The sequence below is a fragment of the Ruditapes philippinarum genome, unplaced genomic scaffold, assembly GCF_026571515.1.
Source record: "Ruditapes philippinarum isolate M1 unplaced genomic scaffold, ASM2657151v2 ctg1411_1_1_1_1, whole genome shotgun sequence".
NCBI classification, from domain to species: Eukaryota; Metazoa; Mollusca; class Bivalvia; order Venerida; family Veneridae; genus Ruditapes; species Ruditapes philippinarum.
The window spans coordinates 4258-27487 of NW_026864807.1; the positions used below are offsets into that span (position 1 = coordinate 4258).

At 31.3% G+C, this 23230-nt stretch overlaps 1 protein-coding gene across 2 annotated transcripts in view; it reads left to right on the top strand.

Moving 5' to 3' along the window:
- The first annotated feature begins 627 nt into the window (after positions 1–627).
- The window catches only part of LOC132726879 (IQCJ-SCHIP1 readthrough transcript protein-like), a 127476-nt gene continuing 104873 nt past the window's right edge, over positions 628–23230 (top strand). Inside the window, exons 1-5 of one of the 2 annotated variants that reach the window (XM_060712286.1) lie at positions 628–1035; positions 3261–3380; positions 4631–4675; positions 5294–5410; positions 8648–8712. In XM_060712286.1, coding sequence (XP_060568269.1) covers positions 3264–3380; positions 4631–4675; positions 5294–5410; positions 8648–8712 — 344 coding nt within the window. In that variant the 5' untranslated portion in view covers positions 628–1035; positions 3261–3263. The remainder of the gene's footprint in view (positions 1036–3260; positions 3381–4630; positions 4676–5293; positions 5411–8647; positions 8713–23230) is intronic. The other variant, XM_060712285.1, reaches the window with a different exon arrangement.

Here is a 23230-nt window from a genome sequence, read left to right on the forward strand (position 1 = left end):
CATGCTAATTGGTTTGGTCACGAGAGTTGTTTTGTCCTAGAATACCTTAGTAAAGACATATATAAAAATGTCGTACCATAAAATGTAATCCGTTAAATTTCTTCACATTTTTATTATCATCATGCCAATATTTTGCTATCACTATGAAATTCATGTAATACCAACATTTACTGAATTGTGGGACATGATAAGTCACTGCTGTTTTTAACGTAAATGAAAATTCTAAACGTTTAAACAGAAATATCATTGTCATTTATTTTATTGATAGACTATGGGGAACAAGTATATTATTAAAGATTTAGCAGATCTAGATTTAACTGTTATGATTTAAAATAGACTACTAGATTCCCTGATGTTTTGTATTTTTAAAGGCATAATTTCATAAATACTAAAAATTAAGTCATAAATGACATTAAATCAATGCAGGATCGTTAAACCTTGTATTGTTATAACATGGATCTCCGCTATAAAACTCAGACTTAGTTCACGGTTCTTAATGTGTATGGCACAAGGAAACAAAAAAAAAAACATCTTCAATCAAAATAAGATTTAATGGACCAGACGTAGAACATAGCCCTGTCTGTCATTTTGAAAACAGTACATATCATCATTTAAATCACGATAAATGGCGTGAGACTCTAGTATTTTTTAATGTTTCTGTTAAACTACTAAATAGTATATTGCTCAATTATAAATATATTTTCAACAAGCAAAAACATTTACAAAGTAATGACGCTCACATTTTAATCGACTGTTGTGGCTTTTTTCAGCAATTAGTAAAATGTTGTTTTATTTTGCATAAATATCTACATATTTTTAAAAACAGTGTTGTTTAGGTGTATGACTAAAATATGTCGATTTTGACCAATGTAACACCAGTCACATTGAACTGTGAAATAAGTAAAGACCCAAAATAAGTGATTATTCAGTTTCTTTCAAAGATTTATATAGTGGTGTTCTAAATGTCCAGGTATAAATTAGTGTCATCCGACCTTAGATACCGCATTTTATTTCAAAATCGTGGAAATCACAATTGTAAATAAACTGTTACTCATGAATTGTATTACAACTTACGTTTAAATATATGAATAAATTATTCTATTGACTTATCAAATTAGATCATAACTTTTCAATTATTCCTTTAAACCGCTAATGAATAAAATGATTTCTTTCGTTAATTATGTTAAATGTTTTTTAAGGAGTGTTGTAGTATTCGGGTAAGTTTATTTTAGCTCAAGTCAAGTCAAGTAAATTTTATTTAATTTATAAGTCGGATACATCAACAATAAACATAAGCTCTGATGAGCTTTTTACACCGACTACAATAATATAAAACACATGTTTAAGATATGATAAATGACAAAATGGTTATGATAAAATTAGACAAATAGCATTGCATTAACAAATAGAGTATACAAACAGCACTGTACTAGCATTCATCAATAGCATACAAAAGTAAGAGGTAATACATATTAGATCTAATAATAAAAAAAACCATTAATATACATACTAAAAGTTAAGATCACACATCACAGCTTATATAAGACACATAAACATTTAAGCAGAGGAACATCAGGCATGCATACACACAATAAAATGCATTGACAAACCAACTTATAAAAAGAGCAAATTATATATAAATAAATAAAACATGTTAGGACTAAGCAATAGAAAGACAAGGTTAAAATATGCATAATGAACATCAATCCTGACATTAACATACACACAAACATTCAAGTTATACCTGTATATAAAAGATGATACATAGCACATAAAAATAGAAATAAATCTATTACAATAAAAGCACACAAAAGCATAGCACTTAAAAATAGAAATAAATCTATCACATTAAAAGCACACAAAAGCAGCTCATATCAAGCACAGTTATAAAACAAATGCAAAGCAAAAGTAACTAAAAAATTGAAACATCCAGCATGTCGCTGCCAACATTTTGGTTTTTTTTCTTTTTGATGATGTACATGGGTTATGTGGTATTACATGAAGTACAGGAGCAGTTCTCCCCTTGCCAAGTATTTATCAATGATCTAAAATGGTTAAAAGATGAAGTTTGTCTAAAATTATCTGGAAGTTGATTCCAAAGTTTGGCAGCGGCATACCGGAAAGATTTCTTACCATATCTGTCAGTTCTTGGTAAAGGTACCTCAACAATATTGGTGTGTCTAAAATTATATTTCGAATGTTTAAGATGTTGTAAATCATTTAAATAAACAGGAGACATATCATTTAGAATTTTGTATGTTTCTAAAGCAATTGCTCTTAATCTCCTAACTTTCAAAGAAATAAGGTCAGACTTCTCAAGTAGTTGATCATAGTTACTGTTAAAATCATCATAAATAAATCTCAAAGCTCTTTCCTGAATTTTTTTCTATTTTTCCTAGTGTTTGATTCATTGGTAAAATGCCAAGTAAGAGGACAATAATTAAAGTTTGACATGACAAAAGAGTAGTATATTGTGAGTCTGCTTAACCTATTATAAGATGTTTACCAATTCTCTTTAGTACATTCAGTTGTTTAGAGGCTTTCCTACATATATTTGACACATGTGAATTAAAATTTAACATAAAATCTAAGTTTACACCAAGCAGCTTTACTTCATCGTCACATGATATTTCTATATTTTTGAATTTAAAATTAATTTTCTGCTGGTGGGTTTTCTTCCCAAGAGCTATTGCCTGGAACTTCTCAGGGTTAGCCTTCATTTGATTTTTTGAGAACCAGTCTATCAAAGTTAAACTATCTTTTTCTAAAGTGCTAACCAAGTCTGTTTTACAAGTGCTTGAGTAAGAAAGAGTGTTATCATCCGCATAATTATACAGTTGACTTTTATTTATGAAAAAGAAAATGTTGTTTATAAAAATATTAAACAAAATCGGTCCAAGTATTGAGCCTTGTGGGACGCCTTTAATTATGTTTTGATAATCACTACATATATTTCCTATCTTAACACATTGTTGCCTATTAGACAGATAACTTTTAATAAGATTGAGTGATTGTTCAGACATACCATAAAATTTCAAAAGCTGAGGTACATGTAGGGCCTACACATCTAGCTCCGTTCAAGGTAGCACCCGAATTCATGACAGACAGTAATAAAGATGCTTAAGAACTGTTTTATTCACATTTGTGTGGACAATTTAAAGCACTGAAACATTAATTCATTCAAGTTTTTGTTTAAGGTGAATCAAAATTTAATAAGAAGACAAATTTATAATTTTTTTGCTTTGATGTCTTGATAACAGGGCATGATTATGGCAGAAGATTTTCCAAGGCTCAACACAGAGGTAGATACAAGTCTTAAGGACCTTGACTTTGATCAGATAAGACAAGAAAGATTTGATAGAAACAGACACTTTTTGGAGGTATAGTCAAATTCAATGTGTTAGAATAAGACCAAGCCACCTGTCCTGCAGGCACTAATTATTTTTAGCTCGACTATTCGATAAGAATAAGTAGAGCTATTGTAGTCACCCGAGCGTCAGTGTCGGCGTAACCACTTATTTTAAAGTTTTTGTAATACCTCAAATATTATCAAAGTCCATTGACATATGGCTTTGAAACTTTGCACACTTGTTCACCATCATTACCCCAACCTGTAGACAGGAGGAGGTAACTGTATCAAGCATTTTAACAGAATTATGCCCCTTTTTCAACTTAGAATTTATATTTAGGTTTGTATACAACCTCAGATATTTTCATACTCTATTGAAACAAGTTGAAATTTTATACTCTTCTTTGAGAGCGTAACTAAGGACTCTCTCCAAGGCCTTTAACTGTAACATGGATTTAAAGAAAAACTTTTCCTTTTATTATTAACTCAGAAAATTTTACACTATCAAGGCTCTTTTACTATCAAGCACTGAGAATAGTTGAGTGTTGCTGTCCTTCTGAAAGCTCTTGTTCAAAATTTGGGTCTAGAAGTATCATAATATGCTCATTGGTTCAACAGTTTTGAATTGCAAAACATGACATCTGCCATATAAATTCTTTGTCACTGAGAATTTTTAGAGACAGATCAGTGTATTTAATAGGACCCATGTTGAAAAGAAAAACATACAAATTCATAAATTCAAAAACCTAGCTAAACACTACATGTTTTCTGTACTCATTCCAGAGGTTACCTCTGGGGAATTCACCTAAACGGCTTGATGGCTTGTGAAAGTGATTAAGTATATTTGTAAAAGTGATATATTTTTGGCCTTTCTAGATTAAAATGAAATAAAATAATTATTTAAAAAAAGATAAAATATTATTGTACAAATAATTCCATGCAAAAAAGTTTAGGTAAATACACATGTTTAAGCATTTATTATGGCAGGTGCCACTAAGCATGTTTTAAATTTATAGATTTTCATTATTAACAAATTTTTGTGAAATTTCAGATAGATAGAAAGGGAAAATTGATAATTTTTTAAGTTTTCCAACTTAAACGGTAAAGAAAAACTAATATATAGAAATATCACACAAAACTGTGTACTTCATTGGAGCTAAATCTGTAACATATTGGAAAACATTGTTTAGCTAGGTTTTCGAAAAGATAAATATCTGAAGTATAATTATGGAAAAAGTGACGTATTTAATTGGTTATGAAGTTTGTTTTTTTACATTTCAGAGTGTGAATCCTACAGCTGCTGCAAAAGTGTTTCCTGGTCATGAGGTAAACATTACTGGACTTTAGAATGATAATTTATTAACATTACTGTACAAATATAAGTATAAATAAACAACATAATGTGACCTTATCAGTCATTGAATTTAAGATTTTGAATTTAATGGCCCGAATTCCAGTCTAGAATTTATTCTACTATATATTTAACAAAATTTTCTTAAAATTTTCACTGGCCCCAACTAATTTTTTCTGGTCATGGGCCACCGGGCCAGTGCTAAATTCGATGATTGCTTAATTCTTTTTCTTTTTTAAATTTCATTTAATTTTACTAGATAATTATGAAAATTGAGGCCAGATTTTCACACCTGTAGTATTTGCAGAGACTAATTGAAATCCTCTTCAAATCATATTTTTTGTTATACTTGTTGTTCAACCCTAACATTTAATATATAAATGCTTTAAAGAGTTCCTTTCAATTGGAAAAAAAAGGAAATTCATCAAGAATTCTTTGAATGAAATTAAAGCAAATGACATATAATGATATTCTAATTTTAGTTTATCATTTAATGGATTTAATATTATTAATGGGTGCAGAATGACTCAAAGTAAGTTTTTAACACATGGCAAAATACTTGTCAACAAAGGAAACACTTTCTGTTATTTCAGCATGAAGGGAGACAACTCAGTAAAGCATCACAAGCAGCTATTACTATACAAAGATTTTGGAGAGGTTTTAAAGGGAGAGAAGCATATGTCTCTGCATTGTGGGAAAAGTTTGAACAGGTAAACATGTTGTTATGTTGGTTATCTGAAAATAAATGACTTTGAAGTGTAAAGCTTGCTTGTTAATAATGTTTTCATTTGTAAGTTCAGTAGCTATGTTAGCATTTCTGTACTTTGTAACTCTAAATGTAGGTCTAAATGTTAGTCTAAAAGCTGCTTTTAAAAGTGTGACATTTCATCTAAATAAAATGAGAGTTACACTGTGACAAACTCGATAAATATTAAATGCAGCATATATGAGCCACGTCATGACAAAACCAAAATAATCTGATCAGGATCCATGCTGTTCGCTATCAATTTTTCTACTTGTTACAGGGTTTGTAAGTGAACAGCATGGATTTTGATCAGACTGGGCGGATGCGCAGGCTGGTCTTGATCCATGCTGGCCGCAAACCCATTATGTTGGTTTTGTCATGGAGCAGCTCATATCATTATTATTAAAGGTACTCTAGTGAGGTTCAAAAGCTTAACATGAAACATGAAATTTGAAAATCTTGCTTTCATCAACTGGGGTTGGGACAGTTTACTGGTACACAGGTATATTTCGGTACAGAGGAAAAAAATACTGCAGGGTCGCATTCAGTTTTACCGATTTTATTTAAAAAAAATAAAAAGTCTAACTTGGTTTTCCTGATAGATTAATGATAAACAGTCTGATGTACATACAAAGTTAGCAAAGCGTGTAATAATGGGGTACAGACTGTTTTGGTTAACAAATCGAAACATTTCGGTAGATATTACAGATTTGATCCAATAAAAAAAACATCTGATAGAAAAGGAGAAGAGCAGTTGATCAGAAGGAAAAGAAAGTCCCTGGAAAATGTAGAAAACACCAAGTTTAATGCAGCACATTATACAAACATACATGTATGCACTTGGATCGGCATCACTTATAGTCCTAAAGACTTGTCGCTTTGTGATAATTTTTTACCTCTGGGCAATGCAAATAATTAATAAGCTTGTTCAACATATAATTTATGATAAGCATATACAGTATGTCTAATGTTTTGGACTACACAGGCAAAATAAGACAATGATAAGTGGCATACTAACAGGGAGTAAGTCGCATTCATTTTCGGGAGTCAACAGTGTAACTGAACTTTTGATTTAAGGCAACAGTACAGACAAAACTTAAAAAGGTCAAGAACCATCACTTCAAAAATCATTTCCCAGTACTCAAAATTAATGATAAATTACTCTAAATTGAATTGAAAATCAATACTAAGTGCAATTCTTAGTCTGTTAGGGTTTAAAACTTTTAGACGCTTTTTAGTTTTAAATCATTTTGCTAAATAAAGATATTTTGGAAAAACAAAAATTGTACACACAAATTCATGGTGATTTTTAGCTCGACTATTCGAAGAATATGAGAGCTATTGTAGTCGCCCCGGCGTCTGCGTTGGTTAAAGTTTTTTGTAAATTCAAATATCTCAATTATTGCTTGAGATATTCAATTGAAACTTACAATACTTATTTATAGTAACAATGTTCATCTGATTGACAAGTTGGATAACTCTGCCTACAATATTGACAGAATTATGCCCCTTTTTAACTTAGAAATTTTGGTTAAAGTTTTTTGTAAAGTCAAATATCTCAATTATTGCTTGAGATATTCAATTGAAATTTACAATACTTATTAATAGTAACAATGTTCATCAGATTGACAAGTTGGATAACTCTGCCTACAATATTGACAAAATTATGCCCCTTTTTAACTTAGAAATTTTGGTTACAGGTTAAAGGTCTTAAAAGATATTAATACTTGAAACTTTACACATGTACTTAGGGTCATAATTGGAGAGTCATAATTGTATGTCACTGACCAAGTTCCATAACTCTACTCACATTTAGGCTGATTCATCTCCCCTTTTCTTCTTAGTTTCTTGGTTAATGTTTACATGCAAGTTTTACATATCTCAATAACTATTAAAGATATTTATTTAAAACTTCACGTATGCATTTAGAATCATAATTGTAGGTCACTGACCAAGATCCATAATTCTATCTTGCATTTAGGCTGATTTTTCTCCCCTTTTTCAACTTAGAAATTCATGGTAAAGTTTTGCTTGAAAGCTGTTATCTCCATAACTACTGAAGAGTTTGTGCCTTTTTTGGGACATTTTTATGCATTCATTATAATAAAGCAGTGATTTACTTGATAAAACATCAAAATTACAAGCCTTTGTACATTTTTGGTCAATTTGATGTATTCATAGGTAATTAGCATTATTATACTCAATAAAAGACCCTTGTGACAATTTTTGAATAGTCAAGCCAATACTGTCATCCGACAGTTCTTCTTATTGAATTTATGATTATATCATGGAGATTATTTGAGTGAATTTATGATGGTATTATGTTGATTTTTTTAGTGATTTTATAATGATATAATGGTGATTATTGAGGGAGTTTATGATGATATAATGGTGATTATTGAGGGAGTTTATGATGATATAATGGTGATTATTGAGGGAGTTTATGATGATATGATGGTGATTATTGAGGGAGTTTATGGTGATATGATAGTGATTGTAGAGGGAGTTTATGATGATATAATGGTGATTATTGAGGGAGTTTATGATGATGTAATGGTGATTATTGAGGGAGTTTATGGTGATATGATAGTGATTGTAGAGGGAGTTTATGATGATATAATGGTAGTGATTGTAGAGGGAGTTTATGATGATATAATGGTGATTATTGAGGGAGTTTATGATGATACAATGGTGATTATTGAGCGAGTTTATGATGATACAATGGTGATTATTGAGGGAGTTTATGATGATACAATGGTGATTATTGAGGGAGTTTATAATGTTACAATGGTGATTATTGAGGGAGTTCATGATGATATAATGGTGATTATTGAGGGAGTTCATGATGATATAATGGTGATTATTGAGGGAGTTCATGATGATATAATGGTGATTCTTGGGGGAGTTCATGATGATATAATGGTGATTATTGAGGGAGTTTATGATGATATAATGGTGATTATTGAGGGAGTTTATGATGATATAATGGTGATTATTGAGGGAGTTTATGATGATATAATGGTGATTATTGAGGGAGTTTATGATGATATAATGGTGATTATTGAGGGAGTTTATGATGATATAATGGTAATTATTGAGTGAGTTTATGATGATATAATGGTGATTATTGAGGGAGTTTATGATGATATAATGGTGATTATTGAGTGAGTTTATGATGAATATACAATGATTGTAATTACAGGAGGAAGAAAAGCAGCATGAGAAAATGTTATACCAGATGGAAGAAGGGGAATTACTGGTGGAAAAGTAAGTTTTAAGTTGTAGTTGTAAATGAACCTGTACAAACACTTTGATCTATATAGACAGACTGTAACCAGTCCAGGTTTCTATGTAGACAGACTGTAACCAGTCCAGGTTCATATTCTAGTCAAATACTGCTGGTCACTAAAAGTCATGTCTCCTTGAAATACAGGTATATACAGTGGACAGTTTAGGCTCAGTTTCAGTTGAGAGAAAATCATTTTTTTCAAATCATGGGAAACGGCAATTGATAAATATTTTTAAACGAACATACAAAAACCTTACTTAAGCTAGTAAGAATTTGTGACAGTTATTCTTTGTTCACATTTTAATTTTGATAGTGCAACAACTTGTCAACAATACAGCTAATGTAAACCAATGAATTAATTTTTTCTTGAACCTTTGAACAGTTAATACAAATAACCGCCCATTGTCATTGCGTGTTTAAAGTCTAGTACAGGGCTCTAAATACCTTTTAGGGGACATGATCAGGGCTCTTAGGGAGGGGAATTTCTTGTTGCTTTTAAGAAAACATTAATTTTGCCTGTCAACAAAAATACTCATAATGTGAAGTATATTAACATATTCTCTTTGGCAAAGATCAAATTTCATGAATTATGATGTTGTTAAGGGTCTTATGTTATAAAATGTAAACTTTAAAAAAGGGAGAGAGAAAAAACAACTTCGATGATTTTTTTTCGAAAATAAGGGGAAAATATATACTATTTAAGGAGTGAAATATTGGGCCAAATTTTGGTCCCAAAAATTGCAAAATGAGGGCCCTGTATTATCTAGATTTTTTTTAAAATACAACACAATATATGTTTGGATGTTACATATGATAGTCTTAAATTTATAAATATGACAGTACATAATTATATACTGAAAAAATCCACTGGACATGATTTTATTTTGAAGAGTAAGCTTTACATATCAGATGATCTAGTTTTAAATGAAAATACTTGAGATATATTTCTGAAATGAATATTAAGTTTATTACCATCTGAACAACATATCCACACTAGGATTATTCTTACAACAGTACTGAAACCAGTTTTCAGACAAAATTTTAGGTTTTTCTGATTAATAATTTTTAAAAACATATAATCCTTCATTGATGACATAAACGATGGAAACACGTGAGCTCATGCCATTTCTGAAACCTAACTTATTACATGTACTTCTGGGAGATATTAGTTATGAATATGTGAGGGTTTAATAAGGTCAGAAAATTTTTAAACTCCCACTTGGAGTACCAGCTTCATGGCATTTAATAAGGTGTTGATAAAATAATTTTCACAGGTATTAGAGCCGCGTAATGACAAAACCAACATAGTGCGTTTGCGACCAGCATGGATCCAGACCAGCCTGCGCATCTGTGCAGTCTGATCAGGATCCATGCTGTTCACTTACAAACCCTATAGCAAGTAGACAAACTGATAGCGAACAGCATGGGTCCTGATCAGACTGCGCGGATGCGCAGGCTGGTCTGGATCCATGCTGGTCGCAAACACACTATGTTGGTTTTGTCATGACGCAGCTCATTATTTTATAAATAGGCTGTACTATAATCTACTACTTTTCTCTGTCTTTGAATCTCTTCATGTTCATGCATATTGCCTATGATGGCTGCTTAGAAACAATTTTTAAAAAATCATATAAAAAAGAAAAAGTGTCTGAATTCTTGAATGTATTAACCAATGCAGAATAATTTTATTTAGATTTAGCACTTCTAAATTCTCAAAGACTGAAAAATTGCGGGAAAACCTTTCTTCACAACACAAATATTTGCCAGTGTTTATAATTTTTAGCTCACCTGTCACAAAGTGAGCAGGGTGAGCTTTTGTGATCGCTTTTACTTTAAATGACATCTCCTCATAAACCACTGAGCCAATTTCATCCAAACTTCACAGGAATGTTCCTTTGGTGGTCACCTTTAAAAATTGTTCAAAGAATTTTTATTCCATGCAGAACTCTTGTTGCCATGGCAACCGAAAGAAAAAACTTTAAATATCTTCTTTTAAAAAACCCAAAGAGCTAGAGCTTAGATATTTGGCATGAAACATCTTCTAGTGAGTGTCTACAAAGTTTGTTCAAATAAAAGTCCTGGGGTCAAAATTGGCCCCGCCGCAGGGGGTCATTGATTTTTCCTATATGCATATAGTAAAAACTTAAAAAATCTTCTTTTAAAGAACCAAAAGAGCTAAGATATTTAGCATGAAACATCATCTTATGGGTGTCTACCAAATTTGTTCAAATAAAAGCCCTGGGGTCAAAATTGGCCCCTCCCCTGGGGGTCATTGATTTTCCCTATATGCATATATTAAAAACTTAAAAATCTTCTTTTAAAGAACTCAAAGAGCTAGAGCTAAGATATTTAGCATGAAACATGTTCTAATGGGTGTCTACCAAGTTTGTTCAAATAAAAGCCCTGGGGTCAAAATTTGCCCCGCCCCGGGGGTCATTGATTTATACTTATATATGTGTATAGCAAAAACTTAAAAAATCTTCTTTGAAAAAACCTAAATAGCTAGAGTTAATATATTAAGCATGAAACATCTTCTAGTGAGTGTCTACAAAGTTTGTTCAGATAAAAGCCCTGGGGTCAAAATTGGCCCTGCCCCGGGGGTCATTGATTTTCATTATATGTGTATAGCAAAAATTTAAAAATCTTCTTTGAAAAAACCCAAATAGCTAGAGTTTAGATATTAAGCATGAAACATGTTCTAGTAAGTGTCTACAAAGTTTGTTCAAATAAAAGCCCTGGGGTCAAATGTGAATAGTAAAAACTTAAAAAATGTTTTTAACTATATGTGAATGAGCTACAGCTTAGATGTTTAGCATGAAACATTTTCTTATGGGTGTCTACCAAGTTTGTTCAAATAAAAGCCCTTGGGTTAAAATTGGCCCTGCTGGGGGTGGGGGAGGGGGCAGATCATTGTTTTTCATTATGTGTGTGTAGTAAAAACTTAACTTCTTATGGGTGTCTTCCAAGTTTGTTCAAATAAAAGCCCTGGGGTTTAAACTGGCCCCGCTCAGGGGGCCTATATACAGGTGAGCAACCTCAGGGCCATCATGGCCCTCTTGTTATCTGTAACGTCTACAAATTGATGCTGATTTTTTCATGAAACGGAAGCATTATCATCTTCTATTGTGATTTGGGCTATTAGAATGTAATCTTGTTTATTTCTATTGCGCTATTTTGCGCTAGTAAGACAAATCAACATCACCAGAATTCCAAGCTTACTTGGCTTTAATATGTCAAATACAGATTAGGTATCTGCCTATATAAGACGCTGTAGGCCATCCGAGTGTTGTCTCCACATGTGCAACAATTAATCCAGATTCTGACATCCACAGTGGGAGACGGGTTAGGTCAGTGACAATTTGGGAGATTGTTACTTGATTTACAAGGAATTAAGTTGTAACTGCACATCATCAGTGCCTGATTTATAAAGTAAATTGTAGATACATGATTTGTAGCTAAATGATGTAGACCAAAGATAATACACTGTGTTGTTGATGTGTACCCCTAGCAGCAATAATTATGGTTGGAGTCAGCCATCAACTATATGTCCTTTCTATAGCAGCTTTAAACATTATATTTATCCAGAGCAAAAATTGGAAATATTGATTCATACAGATTTGGTTGTGAAATAAGTTTATTAAAAGCAGCTTGTTATTCTTATTAATGTCCCAAAATAAATAATTATTGTACAAGTACAGAGAAAACTGCTACCCCCAAAAGATGAAAATTTGTTTTCAAAACACGTGGAACATATTTTTATGATTTAATGATGTATAAACATGGAAAAATGTTGACTTTTCAAATTAATAAAACCAGCCTTCCTGAGGAAAGAGCTTCAAGATTAGTATTAAAGCCATAATCTAGTCTTTTCTGGAAACCGGTCTTGTCTGGTAGATGTCTTGTCTGGAAATTGGTTTTGTTAAGGAAACTGGTCTTGTCTGTAAACTGGCCTTGCCAGAAACTAGTCTTGTCTGGAAATTGGTCTTGTTTGTAAACTGGCCTTGCAAGAAACTAGTCTTGTCTGGAAATTGGTCTTGTCTGGAAACTGGTCTTGCCAGAAACTAGTCTTGTCTGGAAATTGGTCTTGTCTGGAAACTGGTCTTGTCTAGAAGTTGTTTTGTGTGGAAACTAGTCTTGTCTGGAAACTTGCTTTGCCAGAAACTAGTCTTGTCTGAAAATTGGTCTTGTCTGGAAGCTGGTCTTGCCAGAAGTTGTTTTGTCTGGATACTGTTCTTGTCTAGAAACTGTTCTTGTCTGGAAACTGTTCTTGCCTGGAAGCTTATCTTGTTCAGAAGGAAGTTGTTTTATGTGCTAACTGGTCTTGTCTGGAAACTGGTCTTGTCAGGAAGTTGTTTTATGTGGGAAGTGGTCTTGTCTGTTATTGTCTGGAAACTGGTCTTGTTCAGAAACTGGTCTTGTCTGGAACTTGTTTTTCGTGGAAACTGGCCTTGTCTTTAAACTGATTCCAAACCAGTACACCATAAAAATCATGTTGTTGTTTTTCATGAAATAGACAATATATAGAAATTAAGTCATTTAAACATATTCTCTTATAAATTATTCACTTGCTTCAATGAATTTGTCAAATTATACAAAAACACTTTTAAAGTATAAAGGTGGAAGTTGAGGATTGGTTTTTGCATGGTTTGTAAAAATCTATACTTGAATCATCTGAATTTCAGTAGCTGTAAAACAATATGTGCTCTAGAAGGAAGCTGAGTGCTTGGATACTGGATATTATGTAAAAAAATCACTGGGTTTCTGTCTTTTAACTGTTTGATATGTAAAGAAACTGATGATTTTTAGTCTTCCCGTATCTTTTATATTATTTCATGTAGAAATTATTCTGATAAAAATCACTCTCTAGTATGGCAGTGTAGCTTTAATGGTCTCATTAAAACCGGACAATTTCCCATTACATTCACTATTAAAAGCCATATTTCAGTTCTGTAACATGAGTATCAATGATTTAATATTGCAAAAAAAAATATCTCTGTCAATTTCCAAGCATATTGTTTTATCTGGGATACTTGTCCTTTTAAAGCTGTGTGTTTATTGACATTAAGGGAAAAGACTGCCTGTATATCAGTGAGTGTCCTGTGTTATTATGTTGTTGACATGCACAGTGGTTTATGCCTGACTGGGTTAGGGTTTAACTGATAATGATATTGGATTTTCTGAGGAATGAGTCATTGATCTCATGTAGACACATTCAGCATCGGAATTCCACACCATATTACCTTATAGTATATTGGTATTTTTCTGAGTGGGTGTTGTCACACTTGTGTTGAACACTCATTAAGGTTAATTGGACTCTTGGCATAATTGAGCAGTATAAAGAAAATTAACTCTTCACCTGAGATTTGAGCATATACCTTATATAGGAAATATTATATACAGGTAATAGTTGATTTTGTTTCTTATTTATGATATTGATGTAATGTTAGAAAATGTATCTTTTAAAAATATTACTTTTGTTTCTAACATATTGTTGTTATTTTGTTCATTTATGAGAAATAAAATTTGACATGTTTGGTAGTGATAAGTAGAAATGAATGGTTTTAACTGTTTGATGAATTTTGGGAGGCATTAAAAATATATATGCTATATTTATCTTTAAATTTAAAATATTCTAAACTGAATAAATTTTTTGAAATTTTGACTTTTTTGAAAATTCCTTACCAGGGTTAAATTTTAAAGCATGACTGAACGTTCTTATCCTGGAAATAATTGTGTGAGAAAATGTTGTTGGGACAATAATTATCATTAAAGTGCCAACACCTTTTCTTGTACTGTTATCATTTTATTTTATTGTTAGCTTGGCTTATTATACAAAGTATATGGAAATCTGTCCTACTCACTCTGGCATCAGTGTCCACATCCAGATTTCAGATTAAAGTTTTTGTGCATTAAAATTTTTTTTTTACTAGGACTTCTTCATTTCTTAAGATATCAACTTCAAATATATATACCCACATCATATGTGACAAGGTTCATCACTCTAGAAGCAATAGTTTTATAATTATCTCCCCTTGGAGTTAGAATTTTCCTTAAAGTGTTAAATCTTTTTTTTCAAACTTCATAATTTCTTAAATTTATTTCAAACTTTAAATACAAATTTAATATCAACTCCCATATAATAAAAATAATGTAACAAGGTTTATAACTCTAGTGACAATATTTCCAGAATTATCTTCCCCTTAACCTTAAAATTTTCCTTACTTTTCTGCAACTTTTAAAAAAAATATTTCTTCAGGGATTTAATTCAAAGATCAAAAATATGTATGTTATCAACACCTACATCATATCTGATAAGATTTATAAGTCTAGCTTCTGTATTTCAAAAATTGTCCCCATTTTGATACTGGAATTTATTTAAATATTGTTATATTTTTTAAACTACAACCTTTGTTATCATAAAATATATATACTGTTAATAGATTTGATTTTGCTAACATTAAAATGGGCAAAAAAGTAATACTTGGAGAAGTTTTTATATTTTGTTTTTGAACATATAAAGATAATTGGTAATTATTTATTTGTGAAGGTGAGGTACAACAGTGACATCATCTGTTCATGTTAGTATTGTTTTGTTACTGATTTTATTAGGTATTTATACTTATAGTTATAGTATAAAGCATATAGTATGTCACTTTGTGTGTAGTATCACACATATAGTATTGTTTTCCACATAACGTATAGTGTTACATTTAAGTATAGTGTCTGAGTGGCATACAGTATAGTGTCATAATAAATGTTACGCATGCAGTAAAGTGTCATTCATATAGTATAATTTCATGCATAAAGTATAGTGCCACACATACAGTATAGTATGTGTCTGGCATAATATATAGTGTCACATATAGAATAGTGTTACTCATACATTATATAGTGTCACACATAAAATATAGTTTTAGGCATAGAATAGAGTTACACATAAAGCGTAGTGTCACACATATAGTATAGTGTCACACACAGAAATATTTGTGTCAAGCTTATAGAATAGTGTCACACATTAAATGTAGTGTATACATGGAGGATATAGAGGATAGTGTCACACATTTAGTATTTTGTCACAAAGTATGATGTCGCATATGGTATATAGACATAACAATAATAAGCCACAAATGTTAAGGTGTCTCTCAAGTCATTTGTTTGGACACAGCCATACTCTTTTATTTTACAATATTTCAGAGGATGATTAATGATTTAATTTGAAAAAAATTGTTTCCTCTTTTTTCAGGCCAGTTTGTTAAGCACCATTTTAAATGATATTTTTTGTCAACATTGTCCTGGCAAGCAGTTAAGTTACAAGTCTTGTAGACTTAAACTTCACAGTCTATCATGACTCAGGTCACTGATAATTACTTATAAATCATTACAAAATTGTTATTGAAACAGTAATTGAGGATGAATATCATGTGACAATGGTGTATGTGATTTGGGCTTAAGCGCGTGGATATTTTGTCCTCTGTCTGGTATATAAAGTATATTAATATGACCTGAAACCATGTCTGTGTGCCTAAAAGATCTTTCGTAAATTATTTTCAGTAAAAAAGTTATAATATGTTACATACTAGTATAATATGATAATTCAAGTTGTCTGGCAGGAGCCTTGTATATTATCTGATATATTGCTTTAATATTTTCTAAACTAGGTTACAGTCAATTCAATATGGTTTCCTGATTAGTTATTGGTGCCTGGGGACTTGTCTTTTATTGTATTAAATTGCGTTAAACTTTGCCATATTAAGTTGAGGAGGAGGACAAAATAATGTCTGGAAATGAAGCAATTTTCTCATAATCATATTTTCTGCATTATACACCTAAGAGATTTAATGGAAACTTTTATCACTATAAATGAGCCTACAGGTATAACTAAAGATTATAATGGTAAAACATTGTTCAAAATTGTTTTGAGAAAATTTTAAAAGAGGTAATGGAACACTATGGGAGATTTAACAGGTTTAGTAAAGGGAAAAGAAATGAAGAATAAGATGAATTCAAAGAATAAAATATGATGAAGTAAAGATCAGGAAAGAGATAAAAGTTTATAAGCTGCTGATGAAACTAGTCTCATATTTCGACTTCAAGATCGACAGATTTTACAAACTGATATTACATAGATGTTGATCTTTACTGAAGGGTGACCATCATCTATATAATAAATAGCCCTGGTGCACAATTTGTTGGGCTGCTGATGATAATTGTTAGGTAAGATTGAATATGTAGGGGATGTAGTAGATCTATTATAGACATGTAGGGCAGATATGGTTGATCCTGTCAGCTATGATTAATTCTGTAGCAGCCAGACATTTTGGTACCTTGTATTTGTTATTTATAAGATGACAAAGGGTCAGAACCAATTCAGAACTGTTTGTAATATTGCTAATATTATAATAGATATGATTTAACCTGTAACAGATGTGACTCGACAGATTGGCTTGAAACAACTCGCATGAAACATATATGTTTGAAACAGAAGAGATTTATGACTGATATGATTGAAGCTGTTATAAATATGATTAAAACTGTTACAGATTTGATTGAACCAGATGAGACTGATATGATTGAACCTGTTACAGAAATCACCTAACCTGTAACATATATGAGTAAAACTGAAGCATATATGATATTGAACTTGTTACAGATATGAACCTGTTACAGATATGTTATTTAACCTGTTACAGATATGATATTGACCCTGTAACAGATATGATATTGAAGCTGTTACACATATGATATTGAACCTGCTACAGATATGATATTGAAGCTGTTACACATATGATATTGAACCTGTTACAGATATGATATTGACCCTGTAACAGATATGATATTGAAACTGTTACATATATGATATTGAACCTTTTGCAGAATTGATATTTAACCTGCTACAGATATAATATTGAAGCTGTTAAGATATGATATTGAACCAGTGTCACAGATATAATATTGAAGCTGTTAAGATATGATATTGAACCAGTGTCACAGATATGATATTGAAGCTGTTAAGATAATTTTTTATGATATTGAACCTGTCACAGATATGATATTGAACCTGTCACAGATATGATATTGAACCTGTCACAGATATGATATTGAACCTGTCACAGATATGATATTGAACCTGTTACAGATATGATATTGAACCTGTTACAGATATGATATTGAAACTGTCACAGATATGATATTGAACCTGTCACAGATACGATATTGAACCTGTCACAGATATGATATTGAACCTGTCACAGATATGATATTGAACCTGTCACAGATATGATATTGAACCTGTCACAGATATGATATTGAACCTGTCACAGATATGATATTGAACCTGTCACAGATATGATAGTGAACCTTTTGCAGAATTGATATTTAACCTGCTACAGATATAATATTGAAGCTGTTAAGATATGATATTGAACCAGTGTCACAGATATAATATTGAAGCTGTTAAGATATGATATTGAACCAGTGTCACAGATATGATATTGAAGCTGTTAAGATAATTTTTTATGATATTGAACCTGTCACAGATATGATATTGAACCTGTCACAGATATGATATTGAACCTGTTACAGATCTGATATTGAACCTGTCACAGATATGATATTGAACCTGTTACAGATATGATATTGAACCTGTCACAGATATGATATTGAACCTGTCACATATATGATATTGAACCTGTTACAGATATGATATTGAACCTGTCACAGATATGATATTGAACCTGTTACAGATATGATTAAACCTGTAACACTATGATTAAACCTGTTACAAATATGATTATACCTGTAACAGTAAAATATTTGATTGAACCTGTTACAGATATGATTAAAGCTGTAACAGTAAAATATTTGATTGAACCTGTAACAGATATGATTGAACCTAATATTAGGAGACTATAAAAACATGACTGTCTAAACAGTTTTGATAGTGTACCAAGTAATAATTTACTGATTTGACTGAACTTGTACAAATCAAGATAAGCTTGTAAGTAGGAGCCAACATGTAACATATAAAATGGAATCAGTAAGAGATCTTTATGAACAAATATATGATTTATCTATTTCAAAGTGTATAAAGCTATAAATTGCGCTCTGTGTATTGTAAAATTATTGTTTATATTGTGATTAAAATGGTTCCAGAATGCCTAGAATGAAAGAAATGCGACTGGGACGTGTCTGAAATCATCGCCAATAATATTAATTATAGCAGTTGATTATTTTGTTCCAGAACATTTTTATTTTGTTAATGTACAATATTCATGTACATTAAATTACATAGGCAATCTTTGTTACAATTTGTTTCAAGAATTAGGCAAGAAAGGTCCATCATAAGGCTATGAAAACAATGGGCTCTAACTGTTTATTAAATTTTCATAAAATATTTCATCAGGTATACGGTAGCTAATTACACACTTTAAACTCTGTAGAATTTAACTTATTTGAATGAACCTGTTGTCTCTAAATCAAGTTTATTAGTTAAATCTCAAATTTTTATTCTTATAAAAGACATAACCCAACAAAAACAACAGCAGTATCATACTTTGTGAAAATATTTTCCAATCTGCTAAAGCAACTGAGAGTGAATTGTTGAGCTGTTATTTTTTTCCCAATATCTTATTGATTGCCGCAATCTTTATTTGTAACAGGAAAAGATAATGTTCAGCTGTGAAGAAGTATTTTCCATTGATTTCTGGACTGATTCAAGTATGATATCAGATGATGTAATGTTTCACTGTTGCAGATTTTATAGAAACATGTTTTACAGGAGCAATCATTTCTAGGTTCCTGTAAATATTTGAAATTTAGCATTTTTCGTAAATTTTGTAATTTGTAATTGTCTGGAGTCTATCTGAAGAATTTATTTGTTATGATTTGATATTTATCATGGAGAAGAATTGTTGATGACTAATATATTGATTTGATAATGGTGGAAATAGACATAGTGAAATTCTGTAGACATATTTTCTTGTTGAGAAATTTAATTTAATTTCAAAAATCTTTGGATGAGGTTTGAACGAACATCTTGCCAACAGTGTTGGCTTACCAACCCTATTACAAGTAGAGAAACTGATAGCGAACAGCATGGATCCTGATCAGACTGCGAGGATGTGCAGGCTGGTCTGGATCCATGCTGGTCGCAAACGAACTATGTTGGTTTTGTCGTGACGTGGCTCATTTAATAAATATCAGTGTTTCAGACATTATAAGTTTATCTTTATCAAACCTGTCAAATTGTAACATCTTATAGAAACTTATACATACCCGCAAAATGATCACAAACATGGCATATGTCTGAGAATCTTAATAGAAAAAGAAAAACTGAAAACAGCAACAAATTAAACAAATTAAGAATAATGATTAAGTATAAATGTTAATGTTTCATTTCAACTTATTCCCTATAAAAGAATCAGTCAAATTACAAAATTGATTTTTTTTTCACAATGAAATTTATGGACTAAGACTTTATAATGTCTGGAAAAGACACAATATAAACTTAAGTGTAGAGATATCAGGAAATGGGCAACATTACAGGATCTGAAATTTGTACAGACACCTGTGATACAGTCACATTACAAATATGCATTTTTTTCTTACAGAAATTTGTGGAGATTCGTTTCTTTAAAATGTCTTTAAAAAATTTCAAAGAATGGGTGTGTGTGTGACTGTGTGTGTGTGTTGGGTTTTGGGGGCTGGTGGGTATCAACAACAAGGGAAAACAAAATGAGAATGACAACTTCATACATAGCACTAGATTAAACAGTCCTACGCATAAACCCTCCCAGCCTGCTGAATCTCAGTAAGGGCTAATATCAGCTAGTAAATCACTATTAACTGTATATCTCCCATTAACACGTTCACTGAGTTGAGAGTCTTGTCATCATTAATTGGTCCTCTGTGTTCTTATCTAATGGCCCTAATGTTGAAGGATCAAATTTCTGAAGATACACTCACTTTTTATTGATGTTTTTTTCTCTGGGACTGCGGCCCAAGTGAATTGTGAAACTTAGCAATTATTTGAATTATTTGTAAATATACTTAATATCACAAGATAAATTTTAGCTACTAAATGAATTATATTTTGGGATATACCTTTATAAGTGATAATCATTTTCTGAATTAATAAACTTTGATAGTTAAGTGTCACTGTTACTCATGTTACTCACCCCCCCCCCCCCCCCCACAAATAAAAACAACAAAAAAAACATTGTAATTTTTTACTGCAAAGTGCAAGACTCTTAACTAAGTGACCAGGTAAGTAATATTTTTATTATTAGCTCGACTATATAAAGTATATGTAGAGCTGTCATACTCACCTCGGTTTGTAAGTTGGCGCCAGCGTACATACTTTAAATTAATGCCTATGTGCAGTAAATATTTTATCTCTAACTTTTTTTATTTTTAATTAGCTCATCTGAGGACAATGTCCGTGCGTCAAAAATTTATTTAAACAACTTCTACTCCTAAACCACTTAGCCATTGCAGGAGTGTACCTTGCATAAAGCTCTACCAAAGGTGTTCAAAGAATAAAATCCCATGCAGAACTTTTGGTTGCCAAAGCAACCAAACTCTTCTTTTAAAAAATCCAAAGAGCTAGAGCTTAGATATTTGGTATGAAACACCTTTTACTGAGTGTCTATCAAGTTTGTTCAGGAAATTAAGTACAAAATATATCAGGAACTTTTGCTGGGTCTGAAATTAAAGACTCATTTGAGATTACCAGAGCACAGAGTGCCTATAGTCACCTAAGCTTTTATGATGGCAAATGTATCTGCTGTTTGTTACTCATTGTTGTTTATAATTCCTTTGAATGTTAAAGATATACTTAAGTTAGCCAGTCTGACTTCTCCTAAATCACCTGGTGAATTTTGACTGAATGATTCTTTTATATTGCCCTTTATAAAATTTATGTCAGTCAAAATTTATGTCAATCAGGTTCCAGTCTAAGTAGGTCACAAGAGATGAAAATAGACTTTTATATTGAAATCTTTAAAAAAACAACATTTGTCTTTTGATAACAATGCTCAGAGCAAAGATATTTGGCTTGTAGCATTTCTTGTGTTCCCCTACACAGGTTACCAATACATTGTAGTTATATAAGAAAAATATGTATATGAGTCTTTTTGAATGTGTTAAGTACAATGATATGATATCTGTGGCACTGTAGCATTGTCAAGTGTACCTCTAAAATTTTTCCATAAGTCATCCCCCTGGGGGTCATTAATGGCCCCTGTCTGGGGTCACATAGTTTACAGAGTAAACATATCTTTAAGAACCTTCTCCTCTGAAACTACAATTTAATATTTAGCCTGTAGCATTACTTGTGGTCTTTTTCAAAATCTATATTTTAATCAAGCACTTGGATTAAAATTGGCTGTGTCACTTAATTTACACAGACTGTAAAACTATGTCTTCTTGTATGAAGCCCTTATATATTTGGCATGTAGCATTTCCTAGCAGTTACCCAGCACTCAGCTTGGGGAAAAAATGGAACATCCAGTGTGAATTAATGACTTTACTTCTACATAGAAGAATTATAATCTTTTCTAGCAATATATCTCAGAATGAGCCATGCAAGGTCATCATGGCGCTCTTTTTTTAAAAAAATACAAATCAGAGGGGCTTTAAAACATCTTTCAAAGAATTTAAATAAAGAGAAAAGGAGAGAGAGAGAAAACTAGCAACAAGTGAAAACAAGTTAAGAGTGTTTGTTTATCTCAGATTGTTACAAATAATAAACTGATATTGATCTGGCAAATTTAGACCAAAGGGGAAGTCATTTACCACAAAAGGCTAATGTTTCTAATGAGAGATATAAAACTTCAAACAACGCTACCACTAAAGTTTTGTTTTAGTATAAGATGAAAATTGGTATGCTTGATTACACTTACATGTATATACTGAGCATAGCATGACATCTAGCAAATAGTAAAACAAAACTTTACTTTAAGGATATATTTACCTTTTTCTTTTCTATGGTAACTTTTTAATTTATTGGTTAAGCTTTTCTTGAAAAGTGATGAATTTTTGTTTTGACTGCCATATGTTTAATATGTAGTAATAATGCTACATTATGATGTTCTAAAATAGAAGCTTACTATATTTTGAAAATGATTTTTATTATTTTGGAAGACAGATTATTTTATTAATTGTGTTTGAGTATAAAATGATCATTATTAATTACCTTTTCTTCATTTTTTTCACACTCTGTATGACTTAGAGAGAAATTATTAATGTTATAATGTCTGATGCTACATTTTGCTTGTGAGGTGGAGTTTCTCAAGCTGTGTGTTAAATAATTTTATTCTTTTTAATCATATTTGACTGGGAAAATAGGTGTTTAGGATGCAGTGAAATTTTATGTTTGATTGCCAAACACATAAAAAATAATAATGAGTGTTTTTGTGGTTAATATGAATATTTTTATAGCATTTTGGTATATATATTTTGTTTTTATTTAAGCTCTTTGTCCATTTTGTACAAAAT